Source organism: Cottoperca gobio, chromosome 14, assembly GCF_900634415.1.
Source record: "Cottoperca gobio chromosome 14, fCotGob3.1, whole genome shotgun sequence".
Lineage (NCBI taxonomy): Eukaryota > Metazoa > Chordata > Actinopteri > Perciformes > Bovichtidae > Cottoperca > Cottoperca gobio.
The window spans coordinates 14,364,737-14,392,726 of NC_041368.1; the positions used below are offsets into that span (position 1 = coordinate 14,364,737).

Below are 27,990 nucleotides of genomic sequence, written 5' to 3' on the forward strand. Positions count from 1 at the left end.
CTGAAACTGGGTGCTTTTCATAGGTTACAATATCCTATAGTGCTCTCTCAGGGTTTGTTGTCGTCAATAAAACAGTAATTATATTCATCAGTCACCTTAAAATAGGGTTGTTCAATGCTGATATTAATGCCTTTCTGCTCCAGCTGTAGCCACTCTGATTAGGATGCATGCTGTTTTCTGCCTACACTGATGAGATGGGCTTAAGCGTCAGGGAGTTTGAGCAGCGCAGGGCACATTGATTATGGGTAAATGTCACATTCTTACCAGCAAAGTGAACAAATGGCGATGCTGTCTTTTTCATCTTCTTTCACAACTCCAACGACAGATTTCCTTTCTCTCAATCGAATATAAAGCATGGCTTCAGTCTAAGTGTTGCATTTCTCTCTAAGATTATCTCTTTTGCTGGAAGCAAGCCCCCTAATTGGGTTTACAGCGGGTCAGACTGTAATGTTTGTGGTTTACTCATATGGCGTAGCTTTGGTTAAGTAAATTGTTTAAGGTCATTGGAGCTTGGCAGTAACCGTTTAACTAAGCCTGTCACTGTGCATTTATGTTGTTACTGAGCAGTTTTTACACAAGCTGTAATCGCAATGAAGAAGCACTTGATGTTGAATGTCCCTTTAATTAAGTGATTTAATTAGTTTTTCATCTAACGGATATGTAATGACACAGTTGGTGTGCTATTTACATTCACGCTATATGCTGTCTAAATATATTAGATGATACTTTTCTTTTTTTTCAGTATTTGGCCTATTCTCTTTTGTCAAAAAATAGTTGCCTGCATGCTGAGTCAAAAGCTTGTCTATACCTCAAGGTTTTTTTAAACCTGCACAGAGACCAGCTTTTATGATTTGCTGGTCATGGATGAGAGAGAGAGAGAGAGAGAGAGAGAGAGAGAGAGAGAGAGAGAGAGAGAGAGCGAGAGTGAGAAAGAAAGAGAGAGAGAAAATGAGTGAGAGAGAGAGAGCGAGAGAGAGAGAGTGAGTGAGAGAGAGAGAGAGAGAGAGAGAGAGAGAGAGAGTGAGTGTGAGTGTGAGTGTGAGAGAGAGAGAAATTTAGAGAGAGAGAGAGAGAGCGAGAGAGATAGAGAGAGAGAGACAGAGAGACAGAGCAGCCATCTGTGTGTTCTGCTGCAAATGGATGCAGTCTCCATGGCAACATGGTGCTCCCGCAGTACAATCCTGGGATGATGGTTTGGTCCCCACCCCTTTGCGCATGCACATAGATAAACACACTCGCAAGGAGGACGCTGCTCATGCCTCCGCTGTCCAAACACACATATATTACAAACCCAGCAATCACAATGTTTCTGTCCATACACTTGACTGCTACATATTTACTGCTGTGTTCTCTCCACTGCCTTAAATCATACACACACAATGTGTGTGTGGTGGTGGGCCATCAGGGCCAGCAAGGCCTTCTCTGCTGGCCTAAACATCATCAGAATATAAATTTATTTTTTATATATTTTTTCCACAAATATGTATTAAATTATTCCCCATAGTCTATTCTCTTCACTTCATAGCTTTCCTCTTGGTTGCGCTGCTTCCAGCCTCAGATGGAGATTTGGAGGTCTGGCCTTTATGTTAGAGCTTTTATCCAATCATATTTCAGCCATCATGTGTTGCCAGGGTCCACGAAATCTGCCCTGAGGCCTTCAGAATCAACAGTGCGGGCGCCTGTAGCTTAAAGTGTGGCGTTAACCAATCAGATTTCGAGTTGGCGACACTGGGGCCAGCTAGAAGGCGTACGATAACGTCAGCACGTGCACGTCTTTTGGTTGGATACGCACTATTGAGAGGCAGAGCTACGCAGAGTTAGCAAACTTTGAACAAGCTAATTTGTGTAGATTTCTACAAGCTGTCCGCCACTTTCAAATCACTAACTACGAGCGGTACCCCTGGCTCTCAGCCTCCGAGAGGCACTGCAAATTGTACTGCTGGGAATGCCTGCTATTTACAACTAAATGTTTCGGAAATATTAATATAACTGTAATAAATTAATTTGAATATTTTAAGTTAATTGTACTTGACTATGTTAAGGTGATGCAACCCCCGGTTATACTGTGTTTCTGTCTAAATGTATAGTTTCTAGAGCCATGGCGTCATAATGATGGTATTAAGAGGTGGAATAATTCAGGTAGGACTGTGTAGGACATCACTGAAGGCCTAGGTGTGAAATGCACGGCCCCCCACTGTACACACTTAACAACACAGTTGGTTTTCCTTCAGAATAACTTGAACCCTGTGTCCTTAAACAACCCTTTACGTTCTTAATTTATAGCTTCACAGATGTAGATTTTTAGAGTTTGCAGCAGGATTGTGTATTTTATCTCTCACACTTTTTTCTGTGAGGAGGAAAGAGAGTGATATACTGCTTTGCCTTTAAAGCAGGGGTCTTCAACGTTTTTCAGGCCAAGGACCCCTAAACTGGTGTAGCGTGGTGTGCATGAACTGCTCAGCAATCCGTTTGTAGTTGTAAACAGCACATGTGAACATCCAAATGGAGCTGATTGACCTCCAGTGTAACGACACACTCAAGGCAAAGTGTGACTCTGTGGGCGCTGCAGTTTCCAAGCTTCACCCCCGAAACGATGCCTTCATTTTGGCCCTCTCTGTGATTGAGTTTGACACCCCTGGACTGCTTGCTTTGCACAGTTTCTCCTCTGCTGTTTCGCGAAGGGCAGAGCTCCACCCCCTACACACACACACACACACACACACATGTGCGCACACAGTTGCAGTCAGAGATGGAGCGGAGGAAAGGAAAGGGGAGAACTAAAACAAAATCCGCTGCTAAATGTTTTACTTTAAATGACACAATATAATTATTTATTACTTGTTAATCATGTTAAAAAATGTCAGCTCAAAATTGTCTGCGAGCCATATCGCGTCATCGAGAGAACCATATATGGCTCGTGAGCCATATGTTCCCGACCCCTGCCCTACTGTATATATTGTTTTTTTTAATTGCTTTATCTACAAACAATTTCGCGACCCCCCTGCAGTACCTCCGCAGACCCCCTGGGGGTCGCGGACCTCCTGTTGAAGCATCACACATGTTCAGTTCGATAGTTTGGGCTTTTCTCTTTCTCCTTACACATGCAATCAAAAAACAAAAGAGAGAGAGAGAGAGAGAGAGAGACAGGAGAGGTAAAATAGAGTGAGGGAAGGAATTAAAAAATGATCTGTCTCTGTGTTGCTATCTCTCCTTCGCTCTGCTCATCTCTTACACTATTGGTCAATCCAGCCCCCTCCCATTTTCACACCAGCCAGTCAGCTCGTACAATCTCTCTCTCTCTCTCTCCCTCAATCGCTTTCCCTCCCGCTAAGACACACATACGCTCATACACACACACACACACGCACACACACACACACGCCCTGTTCCTGCCTCCCTCCCTACACTTTCTGTGTGAGGTGCTTTTTGCTTTGGCGATGCTGGGTTTTGTGGACGGATATCGCTCCCTGTGGAGGAGAGCGTGCTGAAACTTCCTTGTACTTCTCCTTCGCCTGTCAGGAACCTGCTGTAAGTATATGTATCTTTCTAACACTCTCTCTTTCATGCCATCCCCACTGTGTGCCAGCGCTCAGTCCTTCATCCTCCACTATTTTCCATCTCCCACTCTTCTCCCCTTGGCAGAGGGTGCAAGCCTTTCCTCCTCTCACGTCTCCCTCTTCACTCCATCCCTCTCTCCTGTATCCCCCTCCCTCCCACTGGCGGACGCATACACCGATTGTTGTCCGTATGCAAACGAATGCCGCAGGCCATTTACTGGCCTGTGATGGGTTTGTACTGTGCAGTATAACCTGGACATATTGCCTGCTTGTCTGCGTGAGACACCCTCTGCTTACCAGACTGTTATTATAGATGAGTGGGGACATAGGCTGCAGTTATCTGTGCAGGATAGGTGGTTTGTTGATATTTTTAAAAAATGATTACAGACTGGGGGACACTCAAAGTAATGATTTGTGGCTCGATGCTTTAACTGTTTGCATTGAGTGTGTAATGACCGGGATGAGAGCTTGTTTTTGTGAAGAAATTTCAGTGTTCCACAATTGCTATTGTCCAATTTGATATAATTCTCTTTATTTTATTAACAATAATTTTCCACACAAGGCACTTTCTACAACCTGTCAGTCCCAGAAAAAAACCTTTCAGATCTCCTTGGATAGTATCAATAATGAATCAAGCTTAAAGCAAGACTGTTGTTGCTTGGTGAAGTTTGCTGTTACTCTGTCAGTAAAATAGGTTTCAGGAGGTTTACACCTTGAACCGTATCCTTATCCTTGTCCTTATCCTTGTCCACAAGTATATGCTTTTAATAGAACTGCACACAACACTGAAGGACTCAGTATGTGACTACAACAGAATGCGCTCTTGTGCATGCATTTTTTTTTTAAAGGTGAAAATTGTGATCACCTTTAGTCGCTGTGGGGGGAAGTGGAGACTGGACTGTTCAGCTGGCATGGGAGGAATGTCACCTGAACTGCAATGGAGGTGTGAGAGTCAGGCGAGGAGAAATGTAAACTCAACCGCGCACTGAATGATTAACTGAATTGTTACCAATACTGTATCTACTGGATGTTCTGCCCCATTTGAGCCATCACTGCCTCTACACCTCTCTGGCTGGCTTCTGTTAAGGTGTTGATGTTGTCATTGTCAGAGGGCTGTCACTATATGCTTGGAGTGTCAGCTCACTTGATGCACATGCAGAAGCGGGTATACACCAACAACCAGTGCAACAATCGATAAAAGGAGAGATATGGAGCCAATGTCATGTTCTAATAAGGCCTTTGTGCAATTATGTTTACGTTTGTTAAATGGCTTTTCTTGGTATGACACTTGATACACACACATACTGAATATTACATATTTCTGCAAATGAATAAGAGATAAGAGATGACCTCACAGTGGCAGCACCATGACAAATGATGTGACACCAGCAGTAATGCATCTGTTAGTTGTGACATTTGTAACCTGTCAGTGTGTGTGTGTGTGTGTGTGTGTGTGTGTGTGTGTGTGTGTGTGTGTGTGTGTTTGTGTTAAGGTGTGTTACTCCCTTCGTCCTCCTCGCGGACTTGATCAGCTCTTGGGTGATTGCGTTGCCATGGGTAACAGCAGCTGAGTTCCTCGTCCAGTCTGGATGGTCAAGCAAATGTTTGAGCAAGTCTACGCTTATGCTTCATGACAAACTTGTACAGTGTCACACAAATAGCAGCTCAAACTCGTTCATTTTAAGTTTAATCTAAGTATGAGTTTAATCTTTAAGCTCGAGGAGTTCCTCTGAGAAATGTAACTTCAGCTTAATTGTTATTATCGTCTGCTGCGAAAGCTGTGATGGCTAATATGGCTTTATGAGCATTTTATTTTATTTCTGTTTCTATTGATTTTCCCAAACTTCCTACTCCATCTTTTTCCAACGCCACTCAGTTTGTACGTTTATCTACAGATGCCAAACTCAGACTCTATAGTTACATTGACCAATAAGATCACAACAAGATTGAGTTGGCATTTCTATGTGCATTTTATTTAAAGTTATAGTTTAAGTATATACACAGCTTATATTAAAATGTCTTCATGTGACGCTTTATGAGCATTTTATGCTTCACTTGGAAGCGCAAACATTTTCTTCCCTCATGGACAGAAAAAACATAGTAGATAGTTGAAGATTTAAACCTTAGATTCTGGCTGATCATAATACTGTAGGTTCTTGTTGTCTGACTCCAACATCGCTCGTGGAGTCTTGTCCTCGTTTGGTTAATGAAATAAGTGTGTTTGAATAAGCTTAGCTATGCTCACGTGTGGTGTTTACGTGTGGCATAAAGATTGTGAGTGCATGTTTGGGCTTTGGCTTTAAACATATTTACTTCGCAGGCTATTGTGGGGGGAGAAGCATGTGATGAAAGCTTAGTGCCTGAGCTGAAAGATGCAGTCATGTCATGTTGGATATATTTAGATAGATCCCTCAGGGAGGTGCAATAATAGCACTGGCCATATTGTGCCATTTCTTGAGCATTTCATACAACATCTGGAATAAAAACACTCTTTCTCTTCTCACACTTCTTTCTTATTTTCACCATCTTTGTGCTCCTCTCATGTCATTTTCAAATTAGTGATTCAGCAAAATTCTAATTTGCAAAAAAAACAGAAAGCACTTTGCAAACTGCATATTCCTTGATCAGGGAGACAGCTGCCTGTTTTCTGACAGTATGTTTGCAATTCTGACCTTTATAGTATTACATAGATTTGTGTATTGATGCTTCATTCATTATGAGCTATGATCATTTTTCCAAAAAAAAAAAAAAAGAAAGAAACGAGAGAATGAAGACTGTAATTATGTTCGTGGCTGTAAAACAAATTGCTCGATGAAACCTCTGGGAATAAAAACAAACGCAGTGCAGTTAGGCAAAAAAAAAGAAAATATCCATATATCCAAAGGCCTCTAACTCATTTATATGGAAATCCTAATTTATGGTCTGTGTGCTCATTATGCTTTTCCATTGACACACTTCAGTGGTAATGATCGGCAGCTAGAGTTGTGTGTGTGTGTGTGTGTGTGTGTGTGTGTGTGTGTGTTTGTTCACATGTGCTTGCATGCTGGAGTGTGAGCCGTGTGCTAATATGCTGATACAGGCGGTTCCTGTGACAAATTCCTGTCCAGCTTGGCTCAGATCAGGCAAGCTGATAATTCTAGCAGCGCGTATGTCAGTCAGTCCCGCTGTGCGTGGACAGCGAAGAGTAGGTACCGCTCTTCGACATTTGTCATCCGCTACATCATCATTGCCAGAGGACTATCAAGATACAAATGTGTGTTGTAACGTGTTAGTCAGCTGACTGGCCACCCTGTTTTTTCTGCCCTACTATCATAACAGCAATCCAGTGTTTCAAGCAGACTACAAGACAAGCAGGGTTGAATCTTGCATCACAAACGTGTGGTCAGTATGTACTTATTATTATTATTATTATTTTTTAAATAGAAGCAGTACAATCCAATTCAAAATAGTACTGCAGAAAAAAACGACCTCTGTGGCATCCGAGCGGTGTTGATTCAACTCTGTGATCGCTTTGAGGCCTTTTTTCCCGACTGGATTGCATTACATTGGAAGGAGTTTCTGTTCATGTGTCCACCAGGAGTGTGGCTATTTAGCCCACACTCCTAGTTCTCCTGGTTCATGTGCAGAGGTTGACAGAGGGTCAAATCATAAATCTGCTGACCTATCAGCATGACGAACAAATGATGGAATTCTTCCTAATCCCCTTAAGTACATGCATTTCCACCCTGTTAGGAATCAAAGCTGTAATGCACATGTATGATTCAATGGCAGGGTTTTTCATGATGTCTGTTTATAATGAGCAGCATGAAGAAAGATCCCAAACTCCACGTCATGGTACACACATTTATTTATTTAAATATCTGACATCCTCCACCCGTGTTGGATTTTGGTGTCTCTGTGATGTGAAGGGCATGTGAGTAAAGCACCCAATGGCCAGGTGCTTTTATTCTTTGGTTGTGATTGGTGTTCTGGATATTTGGCTCTTATATAACCACATTTCTGACTTCTTTTCTAAAAGCACCCAGATGATGACACATTTCCCACGAATCTGTAGCGATGAACACTCACACAAAGACATGCAGGGTCTGTTAAACTACTTGAAATGTCACTGTGGTCTGGGTGCTATTTTGCCATGTGACACAGGAACTTGCTGTTTATGTTAATATATGTTTAGCTCAGAGCGTCTATTCCCTCAGTTATTTAAAGAAACAAATTATTTCAGCATCAGCTCCTCTACCCTGTGGCACATGCTCCTCTTTCACTGAAAAAGAAAATCTCTCTGCTGGGAGGAGGGACAGGGTTCAGTAAGATAAGAAAGAGGATGCATCATGTAATATTCCCTTTGAATGTATTTAACTTCAAAACATTTATATATACACTTTGAAATGTGGATTATAAGATGTTTATTTCTTATTCTTTATACCGTGGTTTTACAGGCTTAGAACTGCCCAATGCAAAACACATGCTAGAATAACGAATGTCAATGTCAAGTGAGTTTGTTTGATATTCATAATTCAGAAAAAATGAGAGCGGAAAGAAAAGAGATTGACCCTTTTTTACCCAAATTTGGTCCGATATCAAGAGGTTGTGACGTTGTGAGAGTATGCACGTGCTGCCTCTGCATCATGCACTCCTTATTACGAGATGTGAAGGAGCCTGTATTTTCCTATCTGAGCCGCTCACGTATCTGTTTCTAGACGCTCAGCGGAGTTGAGCTGCTGTTCTGATGTCTGCCTTGATGTTATTAGTGTCAAGAATCTCTCGATGAAGTTCTGTTTGCAACAGAGGGAAATATGAGCAGAGATAAAACAGTTTCATGACTGCAGTGGTCAAAGATTGGGGTTTATTTCAGAGGTGCAAAGAATTGAAATATACTTGACACATTTCCTTCTAGATTTCAATATATTTACGCTTCTACATTTACTGGAAGGCTGTACCTAATATGATTCACAGAGCACGGTGTGTTGTTTAAGTTTAAGTTATACTTTGTTCAGGTTATGGCGATGTGATGTTCTGCTGCTCATATACAAGGAGCAGGTGTAAGTGTCCGATGATAACAAAAATGTAACATTTTAGGGAATTATTTGTTTAGATCTTGATACTTTTAACTTAGATCGTAAGTGATTTTTCCTTCGCCCGTCTGTTTTGTATGGATACAAATTAAAGGATATTTGTGGGAAGTGGAGCTCTCACACAATTTACGCTCACACACCTGCTTTCCCTGAGGCCGGCTGTGGTGTAAAGACAGCTGGGTGGCTGCCACAGCGTTTGAAAGGAGGTGTCAGTATTTTCTACAACCCATCAATCAATCAGCGATTTGCATGCACGATAGACCTGTGTGTTTACTATGAGCTGCCAATAACAAGTGTCCCTCTTACAACAGTGTGTGAATTCTTTTCAAATGTCTTCATAGCCCTATACCGTGTATGTGTGATGCATTTATGATGTATTTGCACATTTGTCAATATGTATCTTGCTTTTTCATTCTTAACTTTGCATCAAACATGCTGGCAACCATTCAAAAACACAGTAACCCTAAAGATACGACGGCAATGCTTGAAGATGTTAATGCACAGTCAGCACACATGAATGAGTCACATCATGCACAAATAAATCTCAGATGTGTAATATGTGCATTCCATGTATTGGACAGGCTCATGTAAAAGTTTAGCGTATAGATTCTTTTTCGATTGTTTCTGAGCCATCACTATGATGGTCATCTGAGGATCCCTGTGCTTTTTCGCAGTGTATGTGCAGCTCAGAGCACGTGCTTGCCAGTGGTCTGAGGGGGATGAGAACTGATAGCTCTATATATAGAAGTATATGTATACTGAGGCTTAAGACTGGACTGTGCAGGAGAATGGAGGCTTGGCGTGCACACTAGCGAGGGTTACACAGGCTGGTCCATGCACGCCATATATTATCTCTGAGTGTACAATCATGTGCTTCTATATTTGTGAGGACCAAATTAAGGTTTAAAGCCTCAGTGTGAGATGTGTTGGTGTTTGTATGTGATTGGTGTAACTTTAGCTGCTAAGAAGGATTGGGGGATGTGGGCTATTGAAACAGCTGACTGAGTGTGTGTGTGTGTGTGTGTGTGTGTGTGTGTGTGTGTGTGTGTGTGTGTGTGTGTGTGTGTGTGTGTGTGTGTGTGTGTGTGTGTGTGTGTGTGTGTGTGTGTGTGTGTGTGTGTGTGTGTGTGTGTGTGTGTGTGTGTGTGTGTGTGTGTGTGTGTGTGTTGGTATGTGAGGGATGTAGTCAGGCCATGGCTGTAATACACCATCATGGTTGCCTGGAGATATCAGTATCGGGCTTTGTTACACAATAACTTTCTTGTTGTTCAGTGTGTGCGACTGCATGTACAGTATCTGTGTGTCTCCTTTTCCTCCTCTTCTTCATCACTTTTCCTTCTCATCTTGTTATTCAGTCATTTCCCCCTGACTCCTTCTTCACACCTTTCCAAGTTAACTTTTTCTACCAATCCTGAGGTTTGAGAGCGCAGCAGGCAGATAAAGGAGGACACTACAGTACATGTTGTAGGGAGAGCACACAAAACCCAACAAGGCATCAGGTGTGCAGCACCGATGTCGGCACAGTTTTGGCTGCACGCTAGCACGGCAGCACCCGTAACCCTCGGTTCTCACTCCCACTCTTACAGAACCTTTCTTGTCACATTATTCATCATGTGACTTCCACAAGGCACAGAATACAACCAGAGTCCCTCACACAATCACATACAACATGAGAGATAGGTCATTTTTGTGAAACTGCCTGAAGTGTGTGTCACTAAAACATCCCTAGCATTTATATCATTACTTTTGTCGTTCCGCCTCTTACAGACCCCGGGGCAGAACGGTTTCTTCTGGTTGTTGTTATTGCACAAGGCACAGCATGCTTTGTTTCTAGCTCACACTAAAGTTCCTCTCAAAGCATTATATGAACGTTCTGCTTAAATAATAATTTTTAGAGCCAAATTTGGAAAAATTAAAGACATACAATTGTGCTTTTATTTTCGAATTATCCCTTTGTTTTCCATACATACAGTACTCCCATCATATTATGTGCAGAAGCTTCAGGAGACTCATTGCGGGTGCCACTGGTGGCTCATCTTCCTCTCCTTTAATAAACCGCACGAGTCGTATATTGTGATAAAACTGGCGTTTCAGCAGAAAGTGCAGCAGTTAACCAATAACGCTGTGGAGCGCTCACTGCAGGGAGGACAACAGTCTTCTTCAGAAGCTGCATTTGGTATATTGGCGGATGCCATTAATTACTTACTGTGGAGCGTGAATACAAGAGATCCTATTAGATTATTCTATCCAATGGCAATATGTTTGTGGCAGTTGTTTTGGTTTGGAAAGAAGCATCAGAACTTGTAACTACTATCAAGTTGAGCAAGCTTTGCAGTCATTTTCTGAATGGTATTTTCATCCTTTAATCCTTTACTTCCTGTTACACCCATCACGTCTGGCCTGTGAATTAAAGGGGGATGGAATTTTTGAAAAAGGTGTGTGTGGGCGTGTGGGAAGCAGAGCCGCAAGCGAGGGAGGAGAGACGACTGGACTCAATCCGCACAGATTAACCGTGGATTGATGTTTCTGTCAGAGAATCGTCACCTCTTGCACCAGATTAAACTCTGACCACTTCACAAGGATGGTGGAGTTTAAGGGATTGGGTGCAAAATGATCCTGTGACAAGATATTTTAATTGAAATTCAAAATGATAATCTCTTTTTCAGTATTAAGGGTCTTTTTTTAATCCCTGCATATGCGTAATTTGATATTATATTGCTCGGCGGAGAGGCATGTGTTCCGAATTCTCATTTCAAATTCCTTTTTTTTTTAAGGTGACAATGATGAATTATGTAACTCTATGTTTTGTTTGGTTGCCCTGCGTGCGTGACTGCGTGTGTGAACTTGGCTGGCTAAATAATGATGTATTTCTTCATAACTGGAGCTGGAGGCCAGATGATCGTCACCCGTCAGCTGCTGTTTCGGATCAGAATTAGTAGCCAGCTGCATTCAAGAACCCAGCCTGCTTCTGTGCTTATTTATCATAGTTTTGAGTGTGCACATTTCCCAAATAAATGATAACGCAGCAGATTAAGACTTTATGTTCAATATGTTCCTGGATTTAAGATTGTTGCCATTCCAGCCTTGACAGTTGGCCTTTTTCTTCTTCTTGTCTGTTTCAATCTTTGCCTCTCTCTCCCTCTGGCCAGCACAAATTGTTGGCCTATGATGCAATCCCTTGTCCCTGCTAGTTTAAGTTTCCAGCCAATCCGAGCGCGGCAGTAGGAGGGTATGCAGACAGCTCATGCTTGTAAACAGCACTGACAGTAGGAGGGACTTTCAATTTACAGTCCCACCCTCTGTTGTCATCCCTGTCCAGCCTTTTTCAGTGTGTGTGTGTGTGTGTGTGTGTGTGTGTGTGTGTGTGTGTGTGTGTGTGTGTGTGTGTGTGTGTGTGTGTGTGTGTGTGTGTGTGTGTGTGTGTGTGTGTGTGTGTGTGTGTGTGTGTGTGTGTGTGTGTGTTTGTATGTGTTGTTGTGGAGGAGGAAAAGGGAAAAGCAACAGAAGGAAAAGGGAAAAGGAAGTGTGGTCAGCAGGGCCGAGGGGAGAGACGAGGGGGGAGTCAGTGTGAGTCAAGGCGTGTGCTGATTCTTTAATGTTAACACAGAGCTGCCATGGAGTCTTCTAGACTGGTACTCCACTCTACTGACAGTAGGTAGTCTTTTTGTCAACTCTGTGTGTTTGTCCTCATCTACATGTGTGCAAGTATGACATTATCAGCTCAGCTGTTAGCTAAGAAAAGTGTGTGAGTTGTTATGTTTGTCCAAGCTGTCAACACACATTCATTGGTGCTGTGTGACAGAATAGAAGGGCTGATACTTTTACTGTATTTATTTATTTTTTATTCAATTGTCAGTCCATTTTCCTGACCTCCTAATAAACTGGGAATGAGAGGTTACATTTCCTGTCTTGCGCTTCTTCCCCCACTTCATGAACACGTGTGTGTTATAAGAGATACGCATGAGCTGTGAGGATCCTATTGTACAGTAAAGCTACAGCAGAGGTTTCAGTGCTGAGCGAGACAAAGAAAACTGTTACTTTTGTATTCGCTAAAGCCAGCTGTGAGAGAATAGACTCTTTGTGCGCTAACTTTGCGGGTGTTAGCTTGTTGTTGCACAAAGACATGCTGCACTGATGCACTTTAACATGCACACAAACAATTGCTTACACATGCTAAAGCTGTAATCCTGAGAGTTTGAGGAACTAGTCAGACTAAGGGAACTGGTAATATTACTGCTGTTATTACTGCACATATAATAGCCAGGAGATTTATAACACATTTCAATTTGATGGCATTAGTTGACAGCTCTCTGCAGGATGTGTCCTCTCATGCATAATTGTTTTTTAAAAAGCTTCCTGCAGTCCTGCCTGGGCTTGGCTTTATCCCACTCTGCAGCCTGTAACTGCAGAGCCTTGAATTTGCATGTATTCACTCAGTTTTCTAACTTCCCAAGCCTGTCACTTAACTGGTCACAGTTACTTCAGAGAGCATCAACTCGTCATCGTGGCCTACTTAGGCGTTTAAGTGGCCATGAATGAAGTTGGGACAATGTCAAAACACAGTCTGTTGAATGCATATAACTACAAACATATGAGCACTCACTCATGTGCACGCACACACGACCATTACGCGTGTCTGTTGCATTTTTTCAATCGACTTTATAGCAAAGCTGGAACATACTTGCTTTTGTAAGTAAAAATGCCTTTTATGCATCCGCTGAACTGTAAATTCAAAACAAACTTTAACTTTAAAATTGACTCCAAACAGATGGTTTTAGCATTCAAGCTACTTATTTTTTTAAACCCATTTCTTTTTCAGATATCTTATTTGGGATATATTGAACTCCAGATTCTTCTTTTGCTTTGGTCCACCCAATAAAACTGTGTTTTTAGATATAACTAACAATACAGTGAACAAATAGATTCCAGCCACTTCACTTTTCAGCGGTCAAAAGACCCCCGGTCTTATTTTAGTTTCACCGTCATTGCTTCCTTGCCTACCCACTAATACATGTGTCTAAATTTAGATAGACGTCATTACAGATGATATTAGTATCAGTGTGTTCTAGCACAGAAAGAGAATGACGTGCGAGAACTGCACTGAAGAACGCGGTACATCCTGTGGTTGATCCCTCTTTAATTCTACGCTCTATCAGAATCCAACAAAGACAACTGGATACTCATGATATGCCAGTTCAAAGCGGAGGGTTTTTATAGAGAACAATGCATATTTAGATTCAGACAAAACAATAAGCTACTTTCCGGTAATCATTTCCCGTCTGACACCCTGCCTGTCCCTAACCAGAGTGGGAATGCGACATGTCATTCTCATGGTTGACGGCTTAAGAAGTGACCTTTACCCTTCCAGTGTACAGACTGACAATAGCACATGCACTAGATCAGGGGTCTTCAACGTTTTTCAGGCCAAGGACCCCCAAACTGATGGAGAGATGGAGCAGGGACCCTCCTACTATATATATTGTATGAACTTGTGTTTTATATTAAACGGGGCCTAGTGCCATGTATGAACATAGCTACCCTGTTATTGTGCATTCAATACTAAGCTATTCAATTAATACTGAATGTGTACATTGCTGACTGAACGATAACGTCTTCTGCCTCCATTTAGCCGTTCGCTACAATATGTTGGATTCATGTTAATGTGTATTTAAAGACATTTACATTTGTGAAAATACCCCCTGTAATACCTCCGCGGACCCCTAGGGGTTGCGTACCCCCTGTTGAAAACATCTGCACTAGATGGCACATAAGGGGGTTGAGAGCTGTATCCAGCAGTGCCAGATGTGCAGAGAGGGGGAGAGTCTAGGGAGGGGGGGGTAATTATGATTATTATATGATTATTGGTGTTTGTCTGTGTTACAAATGGTATGCATAGTATTTATCGAAGGTAACAATTTTAAGCTTAAGGTCAAGTCAGGTGATATACTGCATATATGTTCTCGTGGCCTCTTGTCATTGTTGCAAATGGCGTGTGTACTTTTTGCATTTCAGACTGGATGTTTCTTTCCGTAGTTAACACCTGATCTTCCCACTTCATTTACACGTTGAGTGCATAGCAAAGAGAACATGCTGCGGTAGCATCTTTACCAGTGTAATTATTGTCCCATATGTGTTCTGGCTTGCACGGATGAATGTGAAAGTGGGCCAAGTTGGAGTCAACACTGGTTTGTGTTGCTAGGCAGAGTATCAAACCATGTAGCTGTATTTCTATAATGGATGATATTATGTAAGGCATCCAGTTCTAGTCACCTCACAAAGTTCTGCTACTATTTCAAATTGTCACATATGTATGAGTGGCCTTTTATTCAGTGCATTCTTTATGTTTTTCTAGATGTAGTTCAATTCAGTGGCAACATGAGATCTTTTGCAACATTTAACAATATTTAATAATATAAAACAATTTCAAACACTGACAGAATTCTGTGTTAAAAGGAAACATGGTTTCGTTTTTCAAATTTAAGCAAAACGATGCCCAGCCACAAAAAATGCAAATGCAGGATTATAACCTGCTATCGCTCACACATTGATTTTTAAATACACACAACAACTAAATAGAAGTACTGCTCAGTCATTTGTAAACGGGCCAACATGTGTGAAACACTTTAAAGTTAGTTTTTCGCCTTTACATCAAACTATTTTATTATATACTTCAAATCCCACATACACGATTGTTCATTTTAAATATTATACAAAAGCATAATGGTTTGATGTAGAGGCCATGGGGTTGTAGTAGAGAACCAAAATAAAGTTTAGCAGTAGTGAGACCTCACTAGTGACTTGTAAATATAGGCAGACTGACATAGAAAGAAATAAGAAACATAGAAACCACTCAGCACATTCTGTTTTCAGTCGTGTGTGTGTATGTGTGTGTGTGTGTATTTTTAGTTCAGTTTGTGTAGCCTGTGTGTTAACCACAGACTGCACATATTGTTTAGTTTCATAACCTGTAGTTTCCTTTATTTTCCTGCGTTGGTGTTATCTGAGATGTTCATCAAAAGCCAGGCACATGTCCATACTGGTTTGTCTACATCTGTTGCAGCCTGCATACTGGTGCTTGCTTCTATTTCACACAGTTCTCTTAGCTGGCTTTTGTCTGGTATTAACCTAGAAAACAACACCATAACAATGGACATGTTTCTGTACTAATCAAGGAATTAAGCAGCTTTGTTAACTTTGGTTCCTGGTACCTCCTGTGGTAAGTTGACAGAGCATTATTGGCCCTGAAAGTGACACTCTCTAGAGAAAATCCCTTGTTGTCAAATATAAACAAATATTGATGATTTTTTTTAATCTTTGTCTCCCTGCAGGTTAACTGCTGTCATTGTCCGTGGCTTTAAATGTCCTCTGCCATGGCAAAGCGTGAGGCTGGGAGCACCAGCCCTGTGGTGCGTCAGATAGACAAGCAGTTTCTGGTCTGCAGCATCTGTCTGGATCACTACCGCAACCCCAAGGTTCTGCCCTGTCTGCACACCTTCTGTGAAAGGTAACCAAAAGTCAAAAGTCCTAATTTCCTACACATCCCTTAAGATTAATCTGACACAAACACAAGTCTCTGCTCACACCGTCTGCTTTTTCTGGCCATGCGAAGAAGTTTGTACAACCCTGTAGCTTTTTCCCTGACAGTACTTATCCTCCCATATTTACATGTCTCCTTATAAATTAGGAGCCTCATCTTTTGCAAATCCCTGGCCACTTTACTTCTCCCCGACTCAAAACTAAGTGCATTCCTCAGCACCAGGGACCGTCAACATCTGAGAAAGTACTCATTGTTGGGAGAAACAATTACGATTTCCTCAATATACAGTTCCTCAGAAAGATGACACCCCCTCAGGCGATACTTACTGGGGCCTTTTCGTGCCGAGCAAAGCAGAGGAGGCTTTTGAAAAAGCTTGTTGCGGGTCAGGGTGGGAGGATCGAGAATGAAGAGGGGGGTATGTTGTTAGGTACATGGGATAACTGGGATTATGTTTCAAACTGGTTTACTTCTAAGCCTATGATTAAATAAATATTTATGGAATAGTTTTGAATAGCCACACGGGATAAATCCCTTTTCCAGGCAGGGTGAGGGGCATTTACCCACCGGAGGGCAAGTTAAATCCCCGGTTTAACTGGATGGCATGTGATCAGGATCCCTGCTGAGGTGAACAGATTTTTGTCTGGAGCGATACATGATGTTGCCAGGCAGATGTTTTAACACTGGGTGGGTTTGATGTAGTTTAAGGGGTTTTATGGCTGAGCTGGTAAACCCGTGCTGGGAACTAGTCTGCTTGGTATGAGATCGCATCGCTTTTAATTCTGCTCCCTTTTACTCTTTCTGTGATTATCCTAGTTGTGTGCTTATTATTCAGAGATCAGGGTCATGAGTTTGCCATGGGTTGTGCAACTATTCAAATGATGCCAAAATGAATGACGTCTTCCTACAACAGGGGCATGTGACTACTTGTAATCACCCTCATAATTGCAGGATTTTACCTAACAAGGATGAGTGTAGCTCTCTCTTTTATATTGTTGTACATAAAGATATGTTGTTGGTTTGTATTGATACTGGACAAAACAAGTAGGAAATCTTGATTATTTTAGTATTCAAGTAATCACAAATTGACACGTAAACCAACAATTAAAGTTATCATTAGTTGTGGCCCCCTCACAGACCTTTTTCACCACATTGTGGTCCCCAGCTGGTTGTGTGTCTGACAAAGCAACAGTCATTTATCCAGGCTTCAGAGCGTAACGGTGGTGTTGACAGAGCGGCAGATACACTTTTGTTAAAGCTCTCTGTTGCTTTCAAAAGCTATCCACTGCAGTTTACCAAGGCTTGGTTGATACGAGTCCGCCTGGTGTCATAAATTAAACAGAAGGGTGTTAGCATGCAACAACAGAGACTTATCCTCGACACTGACCTCAGGTTTCTTGCAGCGTCAATGGCCAATTTAGTGATAGCAGAAAAACAACGTACGTATATCACATGCTTGGAGGGCAACTGGGCTGTAGGCAAGGAGTGCGGACTGGGGCATTTGCATAGTGCAGCTGAACTTTGCTGACTGTGGGTTTGGTTTTAGCTTGAAGGTTGTCTAATGGTAAATAGATTGCCTCCTAAGGGCAATTGAACCTGCACAACATCCTCAGCCTTGAGAGGCCGGTAGGATAGATGTGTGACTGGTGCCAGGAGGATGCCAGAATCTAAAACCCACGCACATAAACATACAGAAGCACTAACGAACACACGAAGGCAGATTGATTTACCAGAAATCCACTTACTCAGAGAGGAAGTGTCTTCTCCTGAGGCTGTGGATTCTGTGGATTGACTCAAAATCCCACTTTCCCCCTTTTTGATGTGACAGAAGCACTATTTAGGCACTGACTCTCAATTACTGTGATAAGGTGACAGCTGTCTCTCTATTGTCTTCCCTCTCTCTGCTGTATATTGGTGGATTGAATATGACTAATACATATCCACACAACGATGCACATTGCTGGGGTAGATTTTATATTCTAATTTCTTGCTTTCTTTATTTGTTTACTTCCTCCCTCCAGTTGTCTGCAGAACTACATTCCCCCAGAGTCTCTGACGCTCTCGTGTCCAGTGTGTCGGCAGACGTCCATCCTGCCAGAGAAAGGTGTTTGTGCTCTACAGAACAACTTCTTCATCACTAATCTCATGGAGGTTTGACTCTTAATCCCTTTTTTGTTTTATATATATATATATATATACTTCAAATTAGACACAAATGTAATTAGCCAAACTGGATGTTCAAGTGCGTTTTAAGGAACAAAAGACAGAAAATAGATGAGATTAAATATGAGGTTAACAACAAAGCAAAGATTACAAGTACAGATAGCACCAACAGAAATGAGAGGGAGGCTCTGTTTGTGTTCTTGTACTGTTGTTTTTGGAAGCACCACTCTTTGTGTTGAACAGAGGGAGGACATTTTTGCAGACTGAGGTCATTCTGGAGAGTCCTTTCTTTTTTAAGGGGCTCTTTTTAAGGTTTGTTTTAAATGTAAGGTTTCCATTGCGCATGTAGGGGTGATGATGAGAGTTGGCAGTCACCTGCCCACTGCCAAATAAGGGGAACAAATGCCCAAAGAAAGAAACAACCCTACCACAGTTAATACAAAAAAACAGATCTTTATCTTATAAGTCTATTGAAACTATTGAAAAGCAACTCTTGAAGTTTAAAATGTTTTGACCAGGTCCTTCAACGAGACCCAGAGTGCTCGCGGCCGGAGGCCTGCAGTGTCCTGGAGTCAGTCAGCGCTGCTGCAGGGAAGCCACTCAGCTGCCCAAACCACGAGGGAAAGGTGGGGAGCCCTTTTGTGATGCATCACCTCACCAAAATTGCCCCACCTCTTTTAATTTTTTTTAGCAATAATTAATGTTAAAGAGACTAACTCTTAAATTCCTTACTTATTTACGGCAAAGTCAAGCAAGAGTGAAGGAGTTTATTTTTGACTACGTTTGTCTCCCTCTGCAGGTGATGGAGTTCTACTGCGAGTCATGTGAGACAGCTATGTGTCTGGACTGTACAGAGGGCGAGCACAGGGAGCATGTTACTGTTCCTCTGCGGGACGTCGTGGAACAGCACAAGGCTGCGTTGAAGACACAGCTGGATGACATACTGAGCAGGTGGGGACCTTGATAAAGCTTTCAGAATATTTCCTTGACATCAGCTTTTTGTAAGCTTAAGCATTTGGCCCAGATTTGGCATCTGGCATCAAAGCTCACTCATGCTATGCTGTGCCTGGCATGTCAAAACACGGTACTGTGTATAATGGCAAAGGCCCGTTTTCAGTCCAGAATAATTTAGTTTTGATAGCTAGTTTTTCATCTGATTTCTTATGGAAGACATTTTCACATTGTGTCATCCTGCAGGCTCCCTCAACTAACAGCATCCATCGAGCTTGTGAGTGAGATCTCCCGCCAGCTGAATGAAAGGAAGAACGAGGCGGTGGCAGAGATTACCAGTACGTTTGAAGAGCTGGAACGGGCGCTGCATCAGCGCAAGACGGCCCTCATCACAGACCTGGAGAACATCTGCAGCACTAAACAGAAGGTATGTGTTTCACACATTCACATATAGTCACACACTCAGTCAAGTGCACTCGCTACTTTGCAATCTCATTGTCAGATCATTTTAGAAACAAGCAAGACCTGCCACATGTCTCACATTCCTGTCAACATACAAAATACTGTTTTTTTACTCTTCCTTTCTTCTTCTCCTCTTGCTCTTTTCTGTCCCTTTCTTCCTTACCTGAGCGCAGGTCCTTCAGGCCCAGCTTTCATCTCTCCTCCAAGGGAAGGACCACATCCAGAGCAGTTGCAACTTCACAGAGCAGGCTCTCAGCCATGGGAGTGCGACTGAGGTGGGCTGGCAGATTGTAATTTGTACAAGCAAGCTAACAAACAGATTACAACACAGATGGGAATCAAATGCAATGCAGTAGTGTAGCAGGATGTGAGCTTGTTTTTTTGCATTAAAAACTCAAATAGAAAAAGGTTTGTCTTAGAGTAAAATATGTGTCTCTTGCAAGTATAGGTGCTGCTAGTTCAGAAGCAGATGAGTGAGCGGGTAACAGCACTGGCCAGACACGACTTCCCAGAGAAACCACATCAGAATGCACATCTGGATTGTCAGGTACCACCAGTTGTTTATACCGATTCAAACTGTTTCTCTGCTCTTTGATTGTCATTGTGGCGGTCAGATTGATATTCCCACATGGTCACACAATGATGCTTTCTTATTTGGTTGTGAGAGTCTGCTTGATGACAAGTATAGAATCTCAAGTGGATATATGAGATTTGTTTTATATAAGTTTTCTTAAAAAATGTGGGTGTTTTAAATCCTTTCTCAGTTAAGCGGGGGTTGATTACTGTAAGAAAAAGAGTTTTTACATTCTTACTGTCTTATGTGACATGCTATATTCTTACTTTTATTATGAAGTAAAGATATAGTATGGCCCAAAAAGTCATAAAAAGGACATAAAAAAGTCATAATAAAGTATATCATTAAAAAGTTATAGTATGTCACAGAAACAGTCATAGTTTGTTCAAAACAAAAGCCATAGTATAGTTGGAGAAATAAGGGATTTTCTGTAGTGGAAAATATTGTTTATCTTGTGTCTTATCTGTCTGCTTTAGGTGGAGACTGAAGGTCTGCGGACGCTCCATCCAGAACCTGGGAGTTCTCCTTACCACAGCCGCTGTGGCTAACACCTCCGTCGCCACAGGTGAGGGCCTCCGCCATGCAGCGACTGGGCAGCACCACACAATTACTGTGACAACAAAAGACAAGGTACGGTCTTAAACATTTAGCCTCACGTCCATGTTCTACTTGTGTAGCGTGAACCCTGGATAATGCTGGCAGCTTTACATTTTACTTTTACTTTAATATGTGTCCGTAGAAGAAAGCTGCCTTAGAGGCTGCAACCATGTGCTTACTGCTTAGATATTTCTTCTTGTTCTGAAACGGAAACAATGACCTCTCTCTGCAGGATGGGGAGTTGGTGCGGACAGGAAACGCTGTTTTAAAGGCAGAGATAACATCTGCTGACGGGAGCCGCATTACAGAGGCAGAGATAGCGGACAATAAGAATGGAACATACGAGGTGGGCTACACATTACGCTTAGAGGGAGAGTACTCTTTTGCACTGTTGCTGTACGGCCTGCCGATACGCGGCAGCCCGTTCCGCCTGCGGGTGATCAAGCCCTCAGATGTGCCACAATCTCCAGATGATGTGAAGAGGAGGGTGAAGTCTCCCAGCGGGACGGGGGGCCACATACGGCAGAAAGCAGTGCGTCGGCCTTCCAGCATGTACAGCACCACCAAGAAAAAGGAGAATCCCATTGAGGATGAGCTCATCTACAGAGTGGGTAAGACAAGATGGCCCATCCAGGAGAGAAAGTCCATACACTGAACACGTCAAACCAAGTAGGCTACCATGTAGACATTAGACTTATTATCACGCCAAACTTTCTCAACCATAAATCATGTTTTTAGACATCTCCCTATAGGCAGTGTTGTGGAAGTTTTCCTGCTTTACTCTGGAGAGATGTAGATAAAGTCAAATAAAGGGTGATAGAGACAGAGTTGTCTTTATTTATTTATTTGAGGCCTCAAAGAAACAAGTCATACAGAACACAGTGTAGTCTGCAGGAGAGTGCAAAGAGAAAGAGAACACACAGAGATTTTATACACACTTGGTCCCTTGACTCTAGTGACTAAGTGATAGACACAGCAGGGGACAAGGGACAAACAGCTGATGAGCTATAGAACAATAAAACAACAGTCAACAGGTGATTGATCAGCACATATGTTATTTACTGTAAACAAGCAATACACAAAAGACGATCTCTCTGTTAGATTAGTTCCTTTTGATGTTTGTGAGGTCATTCCCTCCAATCTGATGAACCCAGTCCTTTGAACTCAATCCTTTGATATTTGGGTATATATGTAGATGCGTAGACATTTGCTTCTTGGAGCAACATAGCATCCCGACTTTGTTTCTTTTATAACAGTTATGTAAACACTAAAGCAAATGGCACACTCAACATTCTTTCTCAGTGGGTTAATCAGTATGTACATTTGATGAGAGGACTGTCTGTGTCCTGTCTTACAATGCCACCCCCATTATAAGATGAAACAGCAGTTGACCCTGGCTTGATAAGGGAACTTGTAAAGTTGTGCAATCATGCATAGAGTGAGAAATAGGCAGATCATCACTTGTAACGTTATTTGGACATTATTTAAACAGTAGACATTTAAATTGCTATTACAGCAGCCTTTGTCAACTTGCTGTGACTTGATAGAAGAGGTGACATCCAAAGAAAACCCCACACTGCATTCACAAGCTACAGTATGTTGTCCGAAGATCAAATGCAGAAAACAAATACAGATGTTGTGAAAAGTGTGATAGGGAGAATTTGGTAGTTGCTTACTTCAATTGTTGACTCTCAGGTTTTGGATGTCAGAGTGTCCTTTCCATGCAAAAATAATATAACTTCCACAAATAAATGAAGGTAATACATTCTCACTGTGAAGGATTACCTTTCTTAAGCAGGTCAAGTCGTTTTTAAACTGTATTGACATGAACAAAATACATGTTGTGTATTTGCCAGGTTCCCGGGGCAGAGAAAAAGGGGAGTTCACAAATCTGCAGGGAATCTCAGCCTCTTGTAACGGCAGAGTGGTGGTGGCTGACAGCAACAACCAGTGCATACAGGTGAGACAGACACGCAGAGGAAAGTGCATGTAAGTGCAACCATGATGCATTTGTGGTCAAAAGAATACTGCAGTGCTGAGATCATGACACATTTCACTCACAAGGGGCTCTTTAATGGAATTCATCACAGGTGTTCTCCAATGAAGGCCAGTTCAAGATGCGCTTTGGGGTCAGAGGTCGTTCTCCGGGGCAACTGCAGAGACCAACAGGCGTCACTGTGGACATGAACGGTGACATTGTGGTGGCCGACTATGACAATCGATGGGTCAGCATCTTCTCCTCTGACGGCAAATTTAAGGTGAGACCTCATAGCTTGTTATGAGCTAAACAGTACTTAAGACACAATATGACTCATTTAAGGTTATTATTGACAATATGTTTGCTGTAAAATAAATTCCTAATTGAATAATTTATCTCACTGCTCCATCATTGTCCTTAAACAAAACAGTATTTAAATGCACTATAATGCTTGTTTATAAAATAATTTCAAAGTCTTTCACGTCTTTCTTTCCCTCCTAAAATCCTCTTCGTCTTCCTCCCTCACAGAATAAGATCGGTGCGGGCCGGCTCATGGGTCCTAAGGGTGTGGCTGTGGACAAGAATGGACACATCATCACTGTGGACAACAAGGCATGCTGTGTCTTTATCTTTCAGTCGAATGGGAAGTTGGTGACTAAGTTTGGAGGCAGGGGGACGTCTGACAGACAGTTTGCAGGTGAGACGGAGGCCTCAATATGTAACCTTTGTCCTCTCTTTGAATGACACCGTCTGTCAGTGAGGCGGTAGTGTCTCCCGGCTTTTAAAGTAAATCTTAAACATCTTAACATAAGTTTTGTTGACACTTTTTATTGAAAAAAACAATAATGTGCACTCTTATTCTGTGTCTGAATATAGATCAATGCATTGTATCACATGTACAAGCCTGTATAAACTTGTAGGCAAAGCCCCAGGCAATGCAGTGGCCCCCTGCTCCCCCCACAAACTGCGCCTGTGCGGACCACCCTACTCCATTTTCTTCTTTGCTTATCCTTTATCTCTGACTATCTATTTTTCTTTCTTTCTGTTCTTCATCTTGTTTTTCAATCTAGAAAAACTTGGCCCAAACTTTAATAAATCTGGCTCAGTTTTCAGTAAGTACTAAGTGTGGCCTTGCTGCAACCTTAATCCCACAGTGCAGTGCCCTCTGTCTAACCCGACTCCCCGATCTTGTGTCTGCCCTCCTGAGAACTCAGATTGTTGACAAATGGAAGCTGTGCCTGTACAATGATAATAATCAGAAACACAAGTACTTGCCATTGTAATAATAACTTACTATTACAATAATGAACATTTTGTCATGTGTTTTTAGTGTAAATGGCTAGAAAGACATTAGTGTGAATGATTTTCACTGCTCTGACTCCTGTGCCATGAAACTAACCGATGTTCCCTGTTTGCTACAAGACAATCAGTAAACTCAGCCAATAGCTTTCACTTTGCATAAATACCCAGGATACATTTTTCATCTAAACAATGATTGTTGATTGTGAATCTCAGAGCCTTGAGCCTTTCCAAATAATCTCATTTAGAGTTTTAGTACTGTTTGACGTTCTGAAAAAGCAATTGTAACTCACATTAATTCTAATTCTAATGCATGGAAAGATCGCCAATTGCAAATAAGAACTGCTAACCATCTGATCAAACTAGGTTTTGTAATTGCAGCTTTAGGCACAGCCAGCTGAAATGTGTGTTTAAACATCCTACTAACAGTAAAGCGAATGATGCTACCTCAAGGAATCAGTTTATGTTCCAAGTACAACACATTCCACATTAACCTGTCTCTCTTTCTTTATCCAGGTCCGCACTTTGTTGCAGTAAACAACAAGAATGAAATTATTGTGACCGATTTTCACAATCACTCTGTAAAGGTAAGACATGCTCGGTCCTTAGTTGACGCCGATAATATGTATCAAAGTGCACACTGAGATGTACACAAAACGTGTAACCCTTCCTGCCCTAGGTGTACAGTGCGGATGGAGAGTTCTTGTTCAAATTCGGCTCTCATGGTGAAGGCAATGGCCAGTTCAACGCTCCCACTGGTGTGGCTGTGGACGCCAATGGAAACATCATTGTAGCTGACTGGGGAAACAGCAGAATACAGGTGAGACAGGCTACATTCAGTCTGCTATCAACCTCACAACTTTAAGATTTGTAGTATTTCAAGTATAGCTTTGTTTTTCAGCAAAGGAAAATATATAGGTTGCACATTAAGTCATTAAACACTACGGAAAGCTGTACATTTTATCATAATAAGGACATCAGCACAGTACATTTAAGTCACAGCAGCTTGAAACCTGCAGCTTTGAGTATCTTTGAGTATTATGTTAATGCTAATGCTATGATTTGTTGCAACTTGACAAAGCCTAACCTTTGTGTTATTATATTCCAGGTGTTTGACAGCACAGGCTCCTTCTTGTCTTATATCAACACCTCAGCAGACCCGCTGTACGGGCCCCAGGGTCTCGCGCTCACCTCAGATGGACATGTGGCTGTTGCAGACTCTGGAAACCACTGCTTTAAGGTTTACAGATACCTGCAGTAGGCTCAGGGGAGATATCCAGACCCTGCTTAGACGAGTTAACGTCACATAGTGCTTGTGGGAATAGAGCTGCAACATGCCTGAACACTTTACAGTAGTCCCAGCTTCCAAAAATAAATGTCCTTTTCATTTCGTCTGTACATACTTTAGAAAATCTAAAATTCCTAAGACAAAGAAATCTGATTCATTTTTACATGAAAAACACCCAACATTCAACTGTAGTACAAATAAGTTAGTTATTACAAAAGATATTTCAAGAAGTGACAATAATTTCCTCTCTGGGGAAAAAATAAATCTCAAGAGACTATCCTGGTGAAATAAAGGTAAAACAATTGTGAAATTTCACATCCCATAATTAGATATGTCTCTCTCTGATCAGTGTCTATTTGAGTGTGTTTAATTAACCACATCCCCTGATGGAAAAATGAACTGGAAATAATGTTCAGGCGTTGCAGCTGTATTTCTCTTGTAAGTGTGACCTTACCAGTAGCCTGCCAGTCTGAAGTTGGTGATACACTGCAATTCTTTTGGGCAATACAGATGGGCAACACTCTCAGCAACCAGCAAACAAAGCGAGACACGGAAGCAGAAGTTTTCCTGTTTCCTGATGATGCTTTGTGATTGAAATAACAATGCTCAGGCCTTTCCTTGAACACTGTTGCATGTCGGTGTGCTCCAAAAAAAACAAAACGACCCCTTCGTCACTGCCTTCAATTTCTCATCAGTAAACACAACATGCAGACAAGAATGTGTAAAAGGACTTTTTTCTTATTCTCATTTTTGCATCATATCCCTCTGACAAGATCGCTGCAAATGGATATTCAGTAGATTTTTGTTTTCTTTTGAGTTATGAGATGAGTTGACCTATATGCACGTTCTTTTTGTTTTGGTACCCAAAGACAAGCAGCAAGAAGCACAACAGTTGAGATAACGACAAGGTTTTTGAACACAACATGAGCTAGTCTTCTTCTTCTTCTATTAACCAAAACAAACTTCTTATATGTGACCCCACTAGTACTTGCACTTTTGTGTATTCATATCTGCAACCTAATGTAGTTGTATATACGGTATGCATATTTAAGTGTACATATGGATTTCATGTCCATGTTATTTCACTATTTAGCCTACTGATTACAGCACTCGATGAATCAACACTGGAACGTTATACTAATACAGTCGGTCATGCATAGTAGTAGCCAACTGAATGACTTGCAAACACTAATGGAACAAAGTTGTTTACACATTGTTTGCTGTATTTATTTTTCAAAGGACTTAATTTATTTTTTCTTTTCTTTTTCTACATAATTTGTTCTACAAATTATTTTTCTAATTGGTGCATTTGAAGTGTCTCCTCTTTGCCAAACATTTTCGTACATAGGCCTTGTAACTTGTAGCACTGAAAGCCGTTCTCTATTTGGCCTCTTCCCAGAGCTCACATCCAGTTAAACAGTAACTTTTCCTTCTGCCAAAACGTATCGTAAGTCGTTGTTGAACATTGCACAAAATACAAATATTATAAGAGTTATATAGTTTGCAAGAGTAATATATGCCTCAGTGTATAGTTATCATTTAACATAATCAGAACGTGTTCTGTATATTACAATCACATCCTTGTTGTAGCTGACAAGCACCTTTATCATGGATTCTTTCCAGTATTTGTATTCATTTGCTTGGTTGTTTAGTGTTTAGGTTTTCTGTGTGGCTCCTCGAGAAACACAACACCAGCTAAAAGCAGAAAGTTTTCACCTGTATTTTATGAATAAACGGTCTATACGGTCCGGTAATTGATCTGTAATCCATTCCGTCTTTCCATCTGCATTTCCTATTTAATGGAAAACTCTCCGTAATAACAGATTCATTTGACTGTTCTCCTCCATAAATCAAACCCCTGTGCTCCTATGGTTTTATGCTAGTCTATTTCTCACCTGTAACCGACACTGACCACACACATGTCTCTGAAATAAAGGAAGCACACATACTGTATAAATGAAACAGTACATCAACCATCTTGTGTAGCCTACTGTATACTACAAGAGGCCAGACTTACAAGTAATCACTGCATTTATGTAATCATGGCAAAGGTATGATTGTAAATATTAAAAAATTACACCTATTGTTGTGTGAAAGCTCAGTTTTGTACAACAAGTCTTCAGTTAATGCATTTATCTTTTGTACATGGGTTGTTTTTTTTATTAATGTAAACATCTATATACTTTTTTTGTTGCTCAAATAAGAGTGTGAATATTCTGCTGCCTCATTAAGTGGATTAATCCCATCCTGACAGGACTTTGTTTGATACCCCTGCTCCCTAGTGGCTCTATTAAAAAGCTGTCAAATTAGCTGCAAACATTTTTGAAAAAGTAATTGGAACTTGACTGAACCAGCTTGTTATGCCATGGCATTTAAAATATAAGCATTACGACTAAAAGTGGACATTTCAAACTATCTCTGGTTGTAATACGATTTATTTTTTAGATCTTCAGGCATTTTAATTGGTAGTTTTGCATTTTCTTTATAAAAACAACCCTCCCATAACATTTGTTAA

At 41.4% G+C, this 27,990-nt stretch overlaps 1 protein-coding gene across 1 annotated transcript; it reads left to right on the forward strand.

Annotated features, from left to right (window-relative positions):
- Positions 1-12,091: 12,091 nt before the first annotated feature.
- Positions 12,092-27,559, forward strand: trim3b (tripartite motif containing 3b). Its single transcript, XM_029448119.1, is given in 18 exon segments — positions 12,092-12,284; positions 15,958-16,133; positions 18,185-18,314; positions 18,845-18,952; positions 19,126-19,277; positions 19,524-19,704; positions 19,913-20,014; positions 20,188-20,286; positions 20,790-20,810; positions 20,812-20,943; positions 21,143-21,521; positions 22,767-22,870; positions 23,001-23,168; positions 23,417-23,585; positions 23,959-24,000; positions 24,704-24,774; positions 24,867-25,007; positions 25,296-27,559. Coding segments are annotated over 17 exon segments (2,298 nt in total). The 5' UTR covers positions 12,092-12,284; positions 15,958-15,987; the 3' UTR covers positions 25,449-27,559.
- Positions 27,560-27,990: the final 431 nt, after the last annotated feature.